Below are 19888 nucleotides of genomic sequence, written 5' to 3'. Positions count from 1 at the left end.
CATGCTTTTTTATCCAGTCTGACAACTTCGGTCTTTTACATTTACATTTGTGTGATTCTGTTAAAATCTGCGATTTTGAAATCTACTTGTTCCATTTTTTTTCCCGTCCTTGTATTTTTTAAGTATTATTTTATGATTCATTCATCTTCTTTTGACTTACTGTTTTTATGTCTTTTAAAAATGTTTAGGCACTCCCCATCCTGGGAGCACGCCTCTGCCTTTCTCTTCCACCTCTTTTTCCCTCTCAGGCTTGCATCCCCTAAACTCTAAGGGACCCTACAAGACTTGCTACCAGGAGAGCACTGGGCAGCAGCAGCTCCTCTCTGACTAACCCCCAAACCTGTCCCCAAGGCCCCCTTTTCGCTGACTTCGCAGTGAGCCAGAGGAGCCCTGCCTTGGCTCACTTCTTTTCTACAATGTTTCTTCAGCGCCAGGCAGCCCCACTTAAACTCTTTCCTGTTGTTTCTTCTGTCCTTTTCTTTGTTTCACTGTACCCAGCTTTAATAAATGTACTCTCAAAATTAAAAGGGAAAAAAAGTTTGGTGATTGCCCTAAAGTTTGCAATATACATTTAATCACAGTCACTTTCAAATACTGTTAATTGCTTCAGGTGTGCTGTAAAGGCTGTGTAACAGTTTACTCCTAATTCCTTTCTACCCTCCTTTGTATTATTTTTGCCATATATTTTAGTTTTGCATATGTTATAAATGCACAATACTTGATACTCTTTTGCTTTAGATAGTTGTCTTTTAGAGCAATGGAGATAAAAATAAAGAATTGTGTGCGTTGTACCCTCTCAAGGGCTACTTCTTTGCATAAATCTCAGTTCCTGTCCAGTATTATATTTTTTTCTGTTGGAAGTTCTTTTATCACATCTTGTCATGCAGATATATTACCAATTTTCTATTTTTGTTTCAGAAAGTCTTTTAAAGCATTCAATAATGTTTTATTTTTCAAAATGTACAGCTGGGGGACCTGTTGTTCATGCATCTTTACCAGCAGCTGGGGCACCCCCATCTTTGATATTTCTGGTGTAAATTACTTGTGCTCTGTGCTTTGAAGCTAGTTTAATAAGTCCTTTACTAAGGAGCTCCTGCTGTGCTCCCCTGGCCGCAGAGCTGTGGATCTTCGGTCTCTCAGAGACAACAGCTGCGGTTAGAAGCTTATAGCTGGGAGCTTCCCTCCAGAGTTTGTCATATGTGACTTTGTTGGGCAAGGCTGGGTTACTGAGCTTGTCCCGAACTTTGCCTCTGAACCGCTTCTTCTTTTTGGCATTGACCCCAGATTTGTTCATAGGACCTTTGTCTGTCTGGGCTGACTTCTTGGCATCTGTCTTTCTTCTTACCATCTTTGGGTGGCACAGCAAAACTCTTAAGAGCAGCTGCTACCAGTGCTGCTTCAGTAAGATGTCAGACCAAAAAAAAAGGAGGAAGTCTTTATTTCTTTGTTTTTATGGTAATTGTTTTATTGAGATATCACTCACATACCATATACTCATAGAGTACATTTGTCATTTAAAGTGTACAGTGCTTTTCAGTACATTAACAAGTGTCATGCAGTCATCACCACAGTCTAATTCTAGAACATTTTCATCCCTCATTCCACCCAACCCTAAGCGACTACTAAATCTCTTTGGTCTGTCTCCATACATTTTCCTGTTATGGACATTCCATACATATACCTGGAACCTCATAATAATGTGGGGTTTTTTTGTGACTGGCTTCTTTCATTTAGTTTAATGTTTTTAGGTGTATCCATGTTTTGTCCTGTATCAGTGCTTCATTTCTTCATTGCTAAGTAATAGCCTATTATATTGCTGTACCACACTTTGCTTGTCCATTTATCATTTGTGTACATTTGGATTGTTTTTACTTTTTGGCTATTATGACTAAAGTTGCTATGAATATTCATGGACAAGCTTTTACGTGGACATATGTTTTTATTCTCTTGGGTATACACTTAGGAGTAGAATTCCTGGTTCATATGGGTAACTCAGTATTTAATTACTTAAAAAACTGCCAGACTTTTCTAAAGTGGCAATACCATTTTACATTTCCACTAGTATCGCATGAGGGTTCCAGTTCCTCCTCATCTTTGCCAACACTTTTTTTTTTAATGGCCATGTTAATGGGAGTGAGGTAGTGTCTCATTGTGGCTGTGATATACACGTTTGTTTCTATGACTAATGATGTTGAGCATTTTTTCGGTTACCTATTGCTTATTTGTATATCTTTGAAAAAATGTCTATTCAGATCTTTTGCTCATTAAAAAGTATTTTTATTATGGTAAAATATACACACAACATAAAATATACTATTTTAATCATTTAAAAAGTGTTTATTATGAAGGGATGTTGAATTTTGTCAAATGCTTTTTCTGTTGAAATAATCATGTTGGTTTTGTCTTTTGTTTTCTTGATTTGGTGTATTTCTTTCTTTTTTTTAGATTTTATTTATTTCTTTTTAGAGAGAGGAAGGGAGGGAGAGGGAGAGAAACGTCATGTGTGGTTGCCTCTTGAGCGCCCCCTACTGGGGACCTGGCCCACAACCCAGTCATGTGCCCTACACTGGGAATTGAACCGACCACCCTTTGGTTTGTAGGATGGTGCTCAGTCCACTGAGCCACACCAGCTAGGGCTGATTTGGTGTATTAATTGATTTTCATATGTTAAATCAGCTATGCATTCCTGGGATAAATTCTACTTTGATGAATACAATAAAAAAAGAACTAAATGAAGGCTCAATAAATAAATATTTCTCTTCACTCCCTTCTTGCTGTGACATGGTTTCAGAGACATCAGATATAATTTCTTATCTTTATTTTTCTATAGGTTTTTTCCTTATGGCTTCCTTCAGAATTTTTTCTTTATGTAGTTTGAAAATGATATGTCTAGGTGTATGTTTTTGTTTTTTTCCCCCCCATCTTTCCTGTTTTGTGTTCTCTAAGTTTTCTGGTGTGGTTCAGTATTTGATAATAATTTAGGGAAATTCTGAGTCATTGTTTCACATATTTCTTTTGCTCTTTTCTCTTTTCCTTCTGGTAATTCTATTATGTGTTTATTACTCCTTTTGTAATTGTCCCCCAGTCTTTGGATAACCTGTTTTATTCTTTTCACTCTTTGTTCTCGCTTTGCTTTTTAATTTTGGAAGTTTCTATTACTACATCCTTAAGCACAGACTTTTTCTTTCAGCTGTGTTCGGTCTCCTAATCAAGGCATTCTTCATTTCTGTTAGTGTTTTTGATCTGTTATTTTTCTTTTTGGTTCTTTGCTAGGATTTCCATCTCTATCTACATTCCCCATCTGCTCTTGCATGTCTTCTGCTTTATCCATTAAGGTCCTTAGCATATTAATCATAATTGTTTTAAATTGCCAGTCTGATAATTCTGACATCTCAGCTATGTCTGTTTCTGATTTTTACTCTGTCTCTTCAAGTTGTATTTTTTTGCCTTTTACTCAGTCTTGTAATTTTTTCTTGATAGTTAGATGTGATGTACCAGGTAAAAGAAACTGTTATAAAATAGGTCTTCAGTAAAGTAGTGTAAAGTGTGGGGGTAGGTAAAGCTTTTGGTGGTTCTGTGATTCGGCCTGTCTTTCAGTGAGCCTGTGCCTCTGGTCTGAACATTACAAGTGTTTCTCAGTTTTTTCCTCCCCCCTCTGTTTAGATGGGGCAGGATGGCTGGAGTAGATTGGAGTTTGCCATTTCCTTTTTCCCAGACCAGGAACGCTCAGTCACTTTAGGCTCTGGATTAACTAGTTTCCCTTAGGGCAGGCCTTGTTAAAAAGAACACAGTACTCAGTATAGTTCTTTTTCTCCTCCCCCGTGAGATGCTTAAGAGGAAGTTTCCCCCACATTTATTGTAAGAACCTGGTTGAACTCTTAGAGGTAAAACTCACAAAAATGTGGGGACCCCCTATGACTGAATCCCTCTGGAGGGGATATAACTCTTAAACTTGCCCACACTGAGCTTCCAGCAATTTTTCACCTACAGTTTAAGTTTTCATATCCCGGCACTGGTTTATGTGGAGTTTCCACTATTGAATCCTTGCTCTTTTGAGCCGTGACTCTGTATTCCTGTCTGTCTCTCCATCTTGGGGGCAGCAGTTTGTCCTGTGTCCTTTTCTTTCAGGGATCCAAGAAGAGTTATTGATATTTCAGTCTGTTCAGCTTTGTACTTGCTATTAGGACAGTGTGGTGATTTCCAAACTCCTTATGAACCAGAAATTGGTGTGTGGGCCCCATTGTGTTTTCATTTGGCTTTTACACACTTTATCATTTTTACATAGCTTTATGATTAGCTCTTGGATAACTTCTGAGTCCCTTGAGTTAACATGCCATGATTTACTTAACCATTGCCTTGTTTTAGGCATTTAAGTCAGTATTCTTATAGATAAAAGTGTGCTGAACATCTGTTTGTATGTAACAATTTTCAGGGATTGCTTAGGGTAAGTTCGCAGACCTGATATCACTTTGAGAATGTGCATCTATAAGGGTGTTAACACAGTGCCTTATTGCTTTAAAAAATGTTTTTATAAATTTATACTCTAACTGGCAATATATAAGTGTATCAGCTTTACCACAGTTACAGAGCTATATTGTTTTAGGAAAAAAAGGTTCTTAGAAGATTTGTGTGGAAAAAATTTATCTGGTTTATATTTTTATTATATGAAATGTTCTCTTTCACACATTTTAAGTACTCAAATTATATGGATTCTCTTGATACGTACTACCTAGTTTTATATTCTGGATTATTAATAGTCTGTTTGCATATCTCACTGGAAAGCTAACTTGAATGTCGGGAGATGTTTATCGTTATAAATTATTGACCAGCATAATCAGCTTCACACAAATTGTATACTACTGTGTTTAGTTTAGCAGAATCATTTGGTAAGCTGAGTTAGCCAAGTCATTTGGAGATTCTAAGGCTCACACTTGCTGACATAAGGGAGATCAGAGGCCAGCCCCAGTATCCAGGTACAGAGGATAAGTAACCTGCACAGGATTACACAACTGAAGTGGCAAAATCAGGTTTTAAACCCACGCTGTCTGGCTCTGAAGCTTCTTTCATATGACCTGGAAGACAGACTCACACTGTGTTACTAAGTTTAAGTTTTTGTTTTAATGGTGGGGTAAGGAGAGCAGAGTCTGGAAAATACTTCAGTTAATGTAGCAAAGCCTCATCTCTCCAGAACTTTTAGAGAACAAGATGTTTTGAAAAGCAGAGCATGAGAAAGAACTCAGACTTCTTTTGTATTACATGGTTTTGGGTTCTCTTAAATTGAGCATAAAGGATGTAATCAGCTTTTCCTTTATGACATAGTGACTTCATTTGGAATGTCAATCTTTCTCATTTTAGCTAGTCTACTGGTATGTAGTGGTATCTCATTTTAACTTGCATTTTCCTGATGACTAATGACCTTTTCATGTGGTGATTGGTCATTCTGATAATTTCTTTTGTGAAATATATGTTCAGATACCTTGCTCATTATTTTTAAAATTAGATTGCTTGTTTTCTTATTGAATTGTAGGATTTCTTTATATATTCTGGATACAAGTCCTTTGTCAGATTACATGTGTTGTGAATATGTTTTCCCATTTTGTGGCTTACCTTTTTATTTTATTAACAAAGAGACGTTTTAAATCCTGATTAGGTCTTTTCTTTTTCTTTCTTGTTTTCTTTCTGGATCTTGTCTAAGCAACCTTTAACTACTTCAAGTTTATAAAGATTTTCACTTATGGCTTTTTCTAGAATTCTTACAGTTTTAGCTTTTACATTTAGACATACGCATTTTGAGTGAATTTTTTAATATAGTATGAGGTAAGGGTTTTAAGGTTTATTTTTTCTTTATAGATATCCAGTTGTTCTAGTACCATTTGTTGAAAAGCCTGTTCTTTCCTTGTTCAAAATCAATCTGAATATCTTTCTGAATTTTCTACTATGTTTCATTAAATGAACTTGGGATTTTTATTGGGATTGTGTTGAATCTATAGATCCATTTGGGGAGAATTGTCTTTTATTTTCTAAATTACTGTGGTATTTCTTTTTCTTTATTCTTTGGTAGAATTTACCAGTGATGAATGTCAGATGTCTCTGGGATTTTCTTTATGGAAAAGTTTTAAATTACATACTCAATTTCTTTAATAGATACACGACTATTCATATTTTCTGTTTCTTCTGTGTCAGTTTTAATAATGTGTTTTTATTTTTAGTTTGTTTCTGCTAAGTCATTGTTTCTCAGTCCTTTTAAAATTTTTTTTTCTCCAAAGGAACCTCTTTAGACTTTTTTTGCTACCACCCTACAAATTTTTAGTACCACAGATAATGCTGTATATCCTGTTTATGTACTGATTGTACTCTGTGTTTTATATATGAAGAGAGTAAGATTTTTTGACCTCCACGAACCAGTTCTTGTCCAGTTGGGGATATCATCCCTGTTGAGAATGCATGATCCAAGTTGTCAAATTTATTGGCATAAAACTGTCCACGTTTTCCGTTATTACTCTTTCCATGACTCTAGAATCTGTAGTGATACAGCTCTTCTTTTATTCCTGATACTGTTAATTTGTTTTCTTTTTTTTCCTTGATCAGTTTAGTTAACAGTTTTATAAATTTTATTGATGTTTTCATAGAACCAATCTTTTAATACCAAACAATTTATTTTCTTTTTCTGTTTTCATTATCATTTATCCTCCATACACTCTTCCACAGCCCCCCCCCCCTCATTTTATTATTCGGTTGCAGTTAACATTTAATACTATTTTATATTAGTTTCAGGTATACAAAATAGTAGTTAGATGATTACATAATTTGCAAAGTGATCCCCCTGATAATTCTGGTACCCACCTGGCACCATACGTAGTTATTACAGTATTAACTGCATTCCCTACGCTGTACTTTACAGCTCCATGACTGTTTTGTAACTACCAGACTGTACGTCTTAATCCCTTCACCTTTTTCATCCAAGTCACCAGCCCCCCTCTTGTCTAGCAACCCTTAGTTTATTCTCTGTATCTATGAGTCTGATTCTGTTTTGTCTGTTTATTAGATTCCACAAATAAGTGAAATCATATGGTATTTGTCTGTGTCTGACAGACTTATTAAACTTAGCATACTACCCTCTAGGTCCATCTATGTTGTCACATGTGGTAAGATTTCATTCTTTTTCATGGCTGAGTAGTGTTCCATTGTCAATATGCACCCCATCTTTATCCACTCGTTTATTGGATGGGTGCTTCCATATCTTGGCTATTGTAAATAACTCTGTAATGAACATAGGGGTGCATATATCTTTTTGAATTAGTGTTTTAGATTCCTTTGTATATATACCCAGAAGTGGAATTGCTGGGTCATAAGGTAGTTCTATTTTTGATCTTTGGAGGAAGCTCCATACTATTTTCCATGGTGGCTGCATCAATTTGCGATCTCACCAGCAGTGCTTGAGGGCTCCCTTTTCTCCATGTCCTTGCCAACACTTGTTTGTTGATTTATCGATGACAGCTGTTCTGACAGGTGTGAGGTGATATTGTGGTTTTTTAAAAAAATATATTCTATTGATTATGCTATTATAGTTGTCCCAATTTCTCCCCCTTTGCCCCCCTCCGCCTGGTACCCTCCTTCCTTCCAGCAGTCCCCTGCCTTAGCTCCTGTCCATGGGTCGTACATATAAGTTCTTTGGCTCCTCCATTTCCTGTACTGCCCTTACCATCCCCCTGTCTATTTTGTACCTCCCCACCTGTACTTTTTAATCCCAGCACCTTTTTCCCCATTGTCCCCCTTTCCCCTCCCAACTGATAATCCTCCAAATGGCCTCCATATCTATGATTCTGTTTCCGTTCTGCTAGTTTGGTTAGTTTGGTTTTTAGATTCATTTGTTGATAGTTGTGAGTTTGTTGTCATTTTAATGTTCATAGTTTTGATCTTTTTCCTGAAAAAGTCTCTTTAACATTTTATGTAATAATGGCTTGGTAATGATGAACTCTTTTAGCTTTACCTTGTCAGGGAAGCACTTTATCTGCCCTTCCATTCTAAGTGGTAGCTTTGCTGGAGAGAGTAATCTAGGTTGTAGGCCCTTGCTTTTCATCACTTCGAATACTTCTTGCCAGTCCCTTCTTGCCGCAGAATTTCTTTAGAGAAATCAGCCAATAGTCGCATGGGACCTCCTTTGTAGGTAACTCTTCTGCTTCTCTGTTGCTGCTTTTAAGGTTCTCTTTATCTTTTACCTTTGGCATTTTTATTATGATGTGTCTTGGTGTGACCCTCTTTGGGTTCGACTTGTTTGGGACCCTCTGTGCTTCCTGGATTTGTATGTCTATTTCCTTTACCAAATTAGGGAAGTTTTCTTTTTTTACTTTTTCAATTAAATTTTCAGTTTCTTGCTCTTCTCCTTTTAGTATCTGTATGATTTGGATGTTGGTAATTTGGAGATGTCCCAGAGGCTCCTTAGACTATCCTCTTTGTTTTGTTTTGTTTTGTTTTTTGTTTTGAATTCTTTTTTCTTCTTGTCGTTCTGGTTGAATACATATTTCTTCCTTATTTTCCAAGTCATTGATTTGAATCTTGGCTTCATCTCCTCCACTGTTGGTTCCCTATAGATTTTTTCTTTATTTCACTTAGTGTAGCCTTCATTTCTTCCTGGGTCTTTTTTTTCTGCTGTTGCTGTACTCACTGAGTTCTTTGAGCATCCTGATATCCAGTGTTTTGAACCGTGCATCTGCATCTGATAGTTTGGTTATCTCATTTTGTTCTTTTTCTGGGGTTTTGTCCGTTCTTTCATTTGGGCCCTGTTTCTTTGTCTCCTCAATTTTGGCAGATGAATATTTTCTCTCATTTAGTAGGTTGTGTTTTTGTTTTGTGGATGGTTTCCTTTGTGGCCCAAAAACTTTAGTTTACTGTAGTCCCATCTGTTTATTTTTTCCTTTTATTTCCCTTGCTCCAAGATATATGTCAGAAAACATATTACTGAGAGCGGTGTCAGAGAGTTTACTGGCTATGTTTTCTTGTAGGAATTTTATGCATAGAACCAATTTTTTTGTTTCTTTAATTTTTTTCCTCTGTTGCATGCTGTTTTCTATTTTGTTGGGTTTTGCTTTTTATATTTCTTCCTACTTTTGGGTTAATTTCACTCTTTATTTTCTTAAAGTGGGAGGTTTGGATCACTGATTTTAAACTTTTTTCTTTTCTAATGTGATTGTATAAAGCTCTACATTTCTCTGTAAACATTAGGTGCATCCCACAAATTTTGATATGTTATGCTTTCATTTTTATTAAGGTTATTTCAGAATCACTTGGGTGCATTTTTAATGTCTGGATTCAAATTTAGGGATCCGTCGTCCTTATAAGTTTTATTTTACTTTTTAAAAATATGTATATTATTTATATGATTTTATAACTCAGAGACTTACAAAAAGTTATAGTCAAAGAGCCATTCCCTCTCTTATCCCTTCTACCCTGTTCTCAACTACCTGCTGGTGGCTACTTGAATAGTTTCTGATTTATCCTTTTTCTGTCACCATTTGCAAAAATAAACAGGTATATGTGTATTTTTGTTGTTTCCCCTTAGTTACACAAAATGTAGACCACTATATATACACTTTTTGGTACTTTTTTTCCTGTTTTTCCTTAATATTATATCCTTGAAATTATTCTATTCTTTGTCTATGGGTATCTTTCTTAATTCTTTTTTTAACAGTTACATATATGTGTACCAGAGTTTATTCAGGGAGTGTCCTGTGTTGGTCATTAAGTAGATTCTGTGTTTCACAAATTCAAACAATGCTTCAATGAAAAATGTAGTGCATATTTACTTTTAATTAGAAGTATATCCTTAGAGGAAATTGCTAGAATTGGGATTGCTGGGTCATATATATAATTTGTTAAGACGTTGCCAAAATTCTTTCCATGGACAATATACAAAAGGGTGATAGTCTATCATTTTTTAAAAAACATTTTTATTAGCTGAAATAATTCTTTAAAGAGAAAACTTCTCTTCATCTATTTAGTTACCCGTAGTAGCTTATGTTGGGAGAGTAAGATAAAAATTTGATTCTCCTTTTCTTTACCAGTTTTCAAAATAACTTATTCATGAACATTCTTCAACAATGACCAGTTGTGTTTTTTAAAAATTATCATTATAAACTCCTAGATTTAAACATATTTAGTGTGTTTTAATTCTTTACATTCATTATTTTTATTGATGTTCCAGTTCCAGTTTTGGCCAGTGAGAACCTTTTTAAGTTGGCTTTTAGTTTCTTTTGATAGGACCCTCGTAGTGTCTGACAGATTCCTTGCTCACAGATATGGCAGATACTATAGCTCATCTTCTACATTTCTAGCTCCAGACTTTCGATCAGCCATTCCTCCAAGGTACCCCAGTTGTTTTTAATGGGAAATGGTGTTTGGAGAACACATTCTCGTCACTGGAGATGGTCTTATCTGTTGGTTAAACAAAGAATTCCACCACTAATTATTCTGGTTAAATGTTGAGCATAAAGCAGTGTGATATGTAGCAAAAGACCTGAATGGCTTTTCCTCTGCTTATTCATTCACCAAATATTTGAGTATCTACCAGTTGCCAGGCATCCTTTAATAAAGAGGGGCAAAAGTAGGTTAATAAGAATAAATAATACAATAATTAATAAATAATAATACAAGAATAAACTTTTGCATAGTCTCAGCTATAAACCTACTCTTGCCCCCACCCCTATATGTTGGAGAGGCAGCCGTGAACAAAACAGGTAAAAACTGCCTGCATAGGAGCTCACTGTCTAATTAATCCAGGATTCTCATAACTTCTACTGATATTGGCCAACACCTTACTTTTTGGGGCTTTCCTCACTTATAAGATTATAAAATTGTATTAATTATAAGGTTATAAAATTGTATTAAATGGTCCTGTAGTGTCTTCACTTGAAAAGTTTAATAATCCTGCTCCTTGCCTCCATGCTTATTCAGTGTTTGTGGTGTCCCTCCTCCCTTTCCCTGTCCTTTTACAGAAATGACAGAAGAAGAACAGTTTGCTCTGGCTGTCAAAATGAGTGAGCAGGAAGCGAGGGAGGTGAACAGCCAGGAGGAGGAGGAAGAGGAGCTCTTGAGGAAAGCCATTGCGGAAAGCCTGAATGTAAATATGCCATGTTGAAAAAGTTGGTGAGGATTGATAGGCACTATTCTTTCACTTCTTTAGTGTTATGGTTGCATTAGTAATGAGCTGTAGTAGTTCATAGGGTTTTCAACTAATAAGTATTTCCCACAATAGTTTTTAAAGCCTATGTTGAGTTGTTGGTGATCCCCATTTGAAGTGTTTTGCTAATTTCATATGAAAGAGTTTTCTTCCACCTCACAGATGTTCAGTCCATGCTTTAAGAGAACAATAGTAGTTGGCAGCTTCTGAAAAGAATTATTTATTACCAAGAAACCAAAAGGGGCAAGATAAGATACTTACCTCCCCTGTTATGTGGAGAGCGAGCAAAGAGAATGAGAACCAGAGGTGGGTTCTGGAGAGAAGGAATGGGCAGTTTAAAATTTTACCAAATAATGTTAAATTGTAACATTTACTGTTATAGAAGTAGAATTTAAATATATTAGGTAGAGGTTTTTATTTTACCAAACTAATTCTATTTGTTTTTTATCTAGAAATTTCTATCAGTCGGTCTGCTACAGAATTCTTTACTGGTTTAAAGTGCTATTAAAAATCTGTTCCCCTAAAAAATATGTTTTCTACCATTTTTAGTGATTTGAATATGTGTAGTTGAAATTATTTCAGATGTGAAGGATATTTGCCTGTGGCAGGTCCTAAGCCATTTACGCCACCTGAATCTCTATATTAGAAAAGGATTTAGTGTAGTGATCTAGTGCAGCACTATGCACATAGATAGGACGCATTTTGTTAGAATGTGGAATTCATTTGAATTGAGCGTCTATATGTTAAAGAGGAGAACCTCTCAGGACCACTGCCTCCCCTTATTGTCCCTCCTGTGACCCTTCGTGTCCAGCTGTCGTGATAATAAACCTGGTCTGGTGTGGGATCACTTGTTTCAGAGTTGCCGGCCTCCTGATGCTTCTGCTACCAGTTCTCGACCTCTGGCCACTGGACCATCTTCACAGGCCCACCGAGAGAAAACCACAGACTCTGGGACCACTGAAGGCATGTCTCCCTGTTCTGACTCCTTGCACTCATCAAGTGTAGCCACATCGCAGGCGTCTCATGCTTAGAGTAGATATAAAGAAATTCCCCAAATTTCTTTGGTGATATTAAAGAGCTTAAATGAGAAAGTAGTTGAGATCTCAGTAATATCCAGCATACTTTTATCTTCAAGGAAAAGCCAACATTTGGTTAAACCCAAAGAGCCTTTTTACCCACATGATGTAATTCTTGGTAAGTGAGAACTTACCAAGCCCCCTTAATAAAATCAGTTTGTCCTTAGCCCTACTTTTTCTCAAATACCTACAGGCATATGGCAGCTGGTACCTCCATCACTGTTTAAAGGCTCACATATCAGTCAGGGAAACGAGGCTGAGGAAAGAGAGGAGCCTTGGGACCACACTGAAAACACTGAAGAGGAGCCGGTCTCTGGCAACTCAGGAAGCTGGGACCAGTCAAGCCAGCCAGTAGTTGAGAATGAGAACGTTAAATGTTTTGACAGATGCACTGGCCACTTGGCTGAGCACACACAGTGTGGGCAGCCACAGGAAAGTACTGGGAGGGGATGTGATTCTCACGAAGCTGCCCAGGGTAGGGGGGACACATCTAGGCACTGTCTGCCTGCCTCAGCAGATGCCCAAGGTCACCAGAACAGGGCGGGCACTGTGCATTACTTCTGGGGTATTCCATTTTGCCCAGCTGGAATAGACCCTAACCAGTATACCAAGGTCATTCTCTGCCAGTTGGAAGTTTATCAAAAGAGCCTGAAAATGGCTCAGAGGCAGCTCTTAAAAAAAAAAGGATTTGGTGAACCAGTGTTACCTAGACCTCCTTCTTTGATCCAGAATGACTGTGGCCAAGGAGATCAGGCTAGTGAAAATGAAAAAAATGAAGGCATCTCAGAAGATACAGGGGATGAAGACAAAGAGGAGGAGAGGCAGGAGTCTAGGGCATCTGTCTGGCACTCAAAAACCAAGGATTTCCAAGAAAGTCCAGTCAAAAGCTTGAAAGAGAAACTTTTGTTGAAGGAAGAACCAACAACCAGTCATGAGGTAAGGGGCAGTGATGCTGTGATAAGGGACGATTTATTTACAGATCAAACTAAGATTTTAGCCATTCTCTTTGTGTCATTTCCACCTTTATTTTTAACAAAATACATGCCCACTATGGAAAATTAGGAAAGGACAAAAGAATGTAGAGAAGAAGAAATTACCCATAATCCCAGCACCAAGAAGAGGTTTATTACTGTGCATAAAAAAATTTTTTTCTGTTTAACTTTTCAACATAATGAAACCTCTTCTAGCTTTGTTCTTTTCCTCCACTTGATAGTTTATCTTAGATCTTTTCCTGTTTAACTGTATTTGAAAACATATCATATGAATGTACCATAACTTATTTTTTTGTGATTTAAAATTTTTATTATTTCTAAAAAGTTAAGTTTTTGAATGGGTAATAATGTTCGCATGGCACGTTTAAAAAAGATGTAGATAAAACATTTGTCTCCTATCTCCATTCCCAGCCAACCAGTTCCCCTCCCTGGAGTCAACCCCTATGACTTAGTTTTCTAGTGTATCCTTCCACGATATTTTATGTAGTACAAGCAGCTTCTTTTACACAGACCATAGCATACTCTACACATTAGTCTGCACTGCTTTTTTTATTTACTATCTCTACAAGATCATTTTGTAACAGTACCTAAGAAATTTCTCTTTTTTGGGGGGTGTGTGTAGTATATATGGTAAGTTTTATTTTTTCCAGTGCTTTTGGTGGTGGACACTTAGGTTGTTTCCAATATTTTACTATTATCAACACTACTGCAGTGATTACTCTTGAACAGGAGATGTTTCATTCACATGGGAGATATTTGTAGAATAATTTGTTGTAGACATAATTGGAGGAATAGAATATATATATGCATTTACAGTTTTATTAGCTGTTGTCAAATTGCCTTCGATACAGGTTGTATAGATTTACACTCACTGCAACGTGTGAGTACAAGCTTCCCCGTACCATACTGATGCAGTATCATCAGGACCTCTTGATCTTTGTTAATCTGAGAGATGAAAAATACCTCAGTGCAATCTTTTTTTTTTTCTCAATGCAATCTTAATTTGCATTTTTCTTATTATATGTGTAGTTGAGACTTGCTTGTATTTCCTTTTCCGTGTTCAGATCCTACAGGCATTTTTCTTTTTGACACTTTTTTTCTTAGTGGTTTGTAAGCATTCTTCCTGTATGTGGGGCAGTGGGCTTTTGTGATAGGAAGTACAGATAGTTTTCCAGTTTACTTCTTGCCTCACATAATGGCCTATTTCCAATTTTGCTTGTGGTAATTTTCTGTAATTTACTGAAAACAGTTCCTTGTTTGGGAACATTTACGTTACCTTTTTATGTTTTCTGACATAGCTTTATTATATCATATGTGAAAGCTTATGGTCAATTTTCTTCTGACTATTATAAAGGCAACCATATAATTTCAAACTCTTTATAAATAGAAAGAATACTGTTTCATACAATACTATTTTTTGTTGCTATTTCTGTTTTTTGGTTTTGTTTTGCTGTTAATCCTATTCTGTCTGTTATGATGAGGGTTCAGGAAATAATAACAAGAAATTTCATAGCATAATATAGAGAGTATGGATTTGGAGTATGAGTTTTGACTTCTTCATTTTAGTAACTGTGTGCCTTTTGAAGAAGCCACTTAACTCCTTGAATCTCAGTTTTTTACATCTGTCAAATGGTAATAGCCAGTTAGTAGTTTTAATGGTTAAAGGGAATTGTATAAAATGCCTAGTATAATGTTTACGACACTCAGTAAATGGGAGCTCTGTGTAGGGGACCAGAAGGTTACTCACTGAGAGCACCTTGGGGAATCATTCTCTCCTGGCATCCTCTTCATCCACGTTATGGAAGATCGCTGTATGCGAACAGAAGGTATTTTTCTTAACAGTACCTCTGGTGACTTGCCCTTTTTCCAAATGAAAGGTTATGCTTATGATAATGTTTAATTTCTTAGATTTTGCAATTTAGATTCTTCCCCATAAAAGAATACATTAACTCCACAGTGATTTACTGTAATTTAAGTTGTTAGCTGGAAAGATTCCAGGGGCCAGTGTTCTAGAGCATAGATTGGCCAAGTTCTGAGGTTTGAAATCAGTGACTTTGGAGTAGTGTCGGTGAGGTCAGACTCTAGTGGCTGGCCTTATTAGATTGAAGTTCTTTTACTTCGTGAACAGGCTGCAAACTGCTTTGATAGTATTAATTCATACTATTTGGCTACAACAAATAAATCAAGACATCTTAATTAAAAAGAGGACTTTATTGTAAGGAAACATGTTGCCTCCTAGATTCTAAAACAGGATGGTAACCAAGCCCAGAGGAGATACTGAGTCTAGAAAATCAGCTGCAATTTTGTTGTATCTCAATACTATAATGTATCTGCTTCATTTTCCCCCTACAGACTCTTCCTTTGCTTCTCTGTTTTCACACAGTAGGTGGAAAACACTGACCCTACAGCTCTCAAACTTAAGTACAGATTTCAGGAGATTTACTCTCTCCCAGTTCAATTTCAGATTTCTAGAAAAGGAACTTACGGCCTATTTGAGGTTAATAGCCCTCAGCTGGCCGAGGCCTGCAGTGGGTATGTGTCATGTAGTACAGACGGTTGTGATGCTGCGCCACAGTGGGAGTGCTGAGGGGCAGTCCTCAGTGAAGGAGACCAGGCAGGCCACCTCCTGAGTATCCAGTGCAGTCATTGACATTGATTTTAGAGATCACTTGGAACTCCTGAAAAATGTTGAAAAGTTTGAAGAATAAAGTTGAAAGCATCCACAATCTTACCATATAGTGATGTATTCCTCCTTTTTTTTTTTTAGACCTATTTTTTGTATGGTTTAGATCATATTTTTGTATTTTAAAGTTAACATGTAAACATTTTCTTATGTTAAAATTATTTGTAGATTTCATTTAATGACCAGTATTCTGGCTTTAGGAAGTTACCGTAATATTTTAATTATTTTCCTATTGTCAGGTATTTTGGCCATGATAAACATCGTTCTAAAAACATTTCTTTATTTAAAATTAGTGTCCTTAGGGATAGGGAACTAGAAAAAATGCTGGGTTAAAGAGTTATGAACATAAGAAAAGATTTGTTATTTACTGTCATACTGCTTTTCAGAAAGCTTGCTCAGATTTGTGTCTCTTCCTTCCAGCAGTGTCTCAGGACACCCCATCACTGCGACCTTGCCCCCACAGATGGTGCCTTTAAAAGACCAAAAGCAATGAGCTTACTAATTGTGTAGGCAAATAATGAGAGAGTTATGATTGTAATTTTACCTCCTGTCTTGGTCTTTTGCTTTTAGGAACTATGGGTAGAAAGAATTTATGTTTTTGTTAAGTGTTTTCTATTGATTCTGGTTTTGATGAAGTTGCCCACATTTGAGACTACTTGGTTAATAGAGATAACAAGACAATTCGAGAAATAATGACTCAGAAAAACATCACCCTGGGGCAGATTGCTCATATGAAGGTTATAAAGGCTTTAGAATCAGATGATAACTGGTTTCTGGCATCACTGAAATAATAAGGAAATTGTTAATGAAGATGGAGAAGTTGTTTTGAAGACCATACAGCAAGGAAGGAGAGGGGTAGTATATTAATGTGGTCCTTAATTTTCAGTGTCTGATCTTTAATTTTTTAGTTCATATACTGGAATTTGTTTCCCAGAAACGATCGAATTGTGTGGGGCTGTGAGAACTGACTTTGACTAACCAAACTTCAAGCCAACATGTACACCAGATGACAGTTTTTTAAGTTATTATGGAAGAGAGACATTTGTAGTGACTGGAATACTCAAGTCCATCATCTACTGTATCTCCCTGTAGGATGAGGTGTATGGAAAGCTGAAATAGTAATCACAAAATGGAAATTTAAAGGGATGATTCAACTAGTCTGTTGAAAGACTTGATAAGCTACCAGTGCCTGAGAGCTGAGGACATTTCTGTGGTGACCAGATGATGTGTCTGTTCACTTTCGCTTCCCAGGCCGTAGTTTTTTGTAAACTGTCATGTTCTCATTAACATATTTTTTCAGGCAGAGTGCTATGTCTTGATTAGGCCACAGTTCCCTTAGTTAAAGTTACATTGCTGTTATTCTTCCCCATCCACCTTGAGTAAATTTGGGTATTCAAATTGCATTTTGTTTGCTTGTTTTACTACATTATTCTCCTTTTCTGGAAGGACCTCACTTTACCCAGTCTTCAGATTACTTCTATTGAGGTATAAGTTTAGAAATTAAAAATGAATTTATTGAAATGAAGACATGCTTGGGATATGTTAAAATGGTTGGGGAGAAGGTCATATGAGTAAACAACAATAGTGGGTAGAGCATGCGTTTTTGAAGTTAAGTCCCAGTTCCATTTTTGACAAAACCTGTGGTTTGGGGCAAATTATTTAACCTGTCAAACTTTCACGTCCTCATTTCTAAAGTAATTTAATAATTTTCCTCAAATTTCTTGGGAGGATTAAAGGAGATAATGCATGTAAGTGATTATCATAGACCTGGCATATAATAGGTATACAGTAATCCTTTTAAAAAAACTTACTGTGGGACAGGTAGAAAGGCTTTTCCCTGAGGTAGGAGTGGAGGTATCTTGTAATTTACTGCCTTGATTGATTGCGAAGCCCAGGGCTTGGTCAACAAATCATTCTAAGAGGGTAAAATTCTGTTAAATGGACACTAGGTGTCAGTATTTACTTTTTTTTTTTTTTTTTGAGATTTCAAGAATGAAGCAGTTTTGTTAACTACTGAGTTCAAACGGATAGGTGAAGTATTTATTGTTGTTGTATTTTAGTACTTTTGGCAGTTTTGTTTAACCCTTATTTTTGCTTAAAAAAATATTTTATTTATTCTTAGAGGGGAAGGGAGGGAGAAAGGGAGAAAAACATCAATTGGCTGTCTCTTGCACGCCCCTCACCAGGGGCCTGGCCCACCACCCAGGTGTCTGCACTGCTCAGAAATGGAACCAGTGATCCTTTGGTCTGTGGGACGATGCCCAACCCACCGAGCCACACAAGTCAGAGCTCAACTCTTATTTTTCATAACGGCTGCATTCCTGATCGTTGTACAGCTTTATCTTCCCTTTGACTGAAGGGATTCCTGTTTTTTAGTATCTTTCATCACTTATCTGAGTGGCGGAGGGGTGCCTGACTTGTTTAGGGTATTTATAATACCCTGTAAACTTAAGCAAGTAGCTTTACATCTATTGGAAGAAGCCTTACAGGCCAGGCACTTCCTTAGAAGTCCCCCTAAGTCATCAGTAGCTGCTTTTCCTATGCTCTTTTGTGTACATACATTTAATGAGTTGACATTGCACCAACTTTACCACTAATCAGAGAAAACAGTCTTTTCCTTATCTAGTTCCTAAAAGATTTCTTAAAAGATTTCGCAGATTTCAAAACTGTTGTGGCAGATTTCTAATAAAAGGAATCTCTTTTAAAAAATCCTCACCCTTGGATTTGTTCTTACTGACTTTTAGAGAGGAAGGGAGAGAGAAAGAGAAACATTGATCAGTTGCCTCTCATGCACACCCCGACCAGGGATCGAACCCACAACCTTTGATGTATGGGACAACGCTCCAACTAACTGAGCCACCTGGCCAGGACGAGTGAAAGGAATTTTTATAACCTTCCTTTTGGGATGTTTTATGTTATGACTCAGTTGTGCCCAGAGAGACTTCTCTCAAGGATTGCAATGTTTTTCCCAACTTAGTATCTCCTCTGAAAACTGGACTTTTCTCTCTTATCTCCTGCTCCCACAACAAAAGTTTTATAGCTGCTTTTCTGAAATCATAATTCATTTGACTCAAGAATTATACTTGTATCTTGCATGCACAAAGTGCATCCCATATCTTACCTTGTTTAATTTTCACAGCGCTCTGTGAGGCAATTCTGAATACCCATTTTAAGATGAGAAAACAGATTCAGATGTGACTGAACCAAGATTCCAACGTTAATAGAAGATTCACCCATGATTTAAATCTTAGTCTTTTGATTCTGCAAGATACGCTCTTTTTATGGAAGCTTATTGACATTGTAAAATGTTATTCCTTAAAAAAAATTTGTTTAGATCTTATTTATTTTTAGAGAGAGGGGAAGAGAGGGAGAAAAAAAAAGAGCAATGTGTGGTTGCCTCTTGTGCGCCCCCGACTGGGGCCCTGGGGCATGTGCCCTGACTGGGAATCGAACCAGTAACCCTTTGGTTTGCAGGCCGGCACTCAATCCACTGAGCCACACCAGCCAGTGCTAAAATGTATTATTGCTAACTGCTGAATGGTAATGTTGATCAATTAATTTTTTTTTAAAGAAAGAAAATAGTTCATCTCTGCTTGTATGTTTAATAGATGTTATGTATTTCTTTGCAGTCTTCCCAAGGGCTATTTGCTGAGGAAACCTCTGAAGAAGGAAACTCTGTACCTGCCTCACAAAGGCAAGATTACATGTTGTTATGGGTCTGAATTCTCCTCTGATGGTGCCAGAATAAGATAGGTGAACCACATGGCTGAGCGTAGGGGGACAGCTTGCCAAGGATCTTTTAGTTCTTTTATAAGCGCAGACTAGGAGATATCTTCTCCCAGTTCTTATGTATGAATCCCATAGAAGCATAGAATATTTGGGTGGAAGAAATCTTGGTTTTTCTTGTCCAGTCCAGCCATCTGGTACAAATCCCATTTACACTTTCTGAAAAATGCCTATA

General features: G+C 36.9%; 1 protein-coding gene and 1 pseudogene across 1 annotated transcript in view; one reads left to right on the top strand and one right to left on the bottom strand.

Annotated features, from left to right (window-relative positions):
• The window catches only part of UIMC1 (ubiquitin interaction motif containing 1), a 103430-nt gene that overhangs the window by 28921 nt on the left and 54621 nt on the right, over window positions 1-19888 (top strand). Inside the window, exons 4-7 of the mRNA XM_054568532.1 lie at window positions 10992-11116; window positions 12034-12139; window positions 12446-13188; window positions 19557-19621. Of these exons, the coding sequence (XP_054424507.1) occupies window positions 10992-11116; window positions 12034-12139; window positions 12446-13188; window positions 19557-19621 (1039 nt within the window). The remainder of the gene's footprint in view (window positions 1-10991; window positions 11117-12033; window positions 12140-12445; window positions 13189-19556; window positions 19622-19888) is intronic.
• LOC129066751 (40S ribosomal protein S25-like) lies at window positions 983-7766 on the bottom strand (annotated as a pseudogene).

This window comes from Pteronotus mesoamericanus, unplaced genomic scaffold (assembly GCF_021234165.1).
Source record: "Pteronotus mesoamericanus isolate MK-2021 breed Mesoamerican mustached bat unplaced genomic scaffold, CSHL_Meso_final contig_2, whole genome shotgun sequence".
Classification (NCBI taxonomy): domain Eukaryota; kingdom Metazoa; phylum Chordata; class Mammalia; order Chiroptera; family Mormoopidae; genus Pteronotus; species Pteronotus mesoamericanus.
The sequence above is the reverse complement of the archived record's forward strand: the minus strand, read 5'-3'. Positions and strand labels throughout refer to the sequence as shown.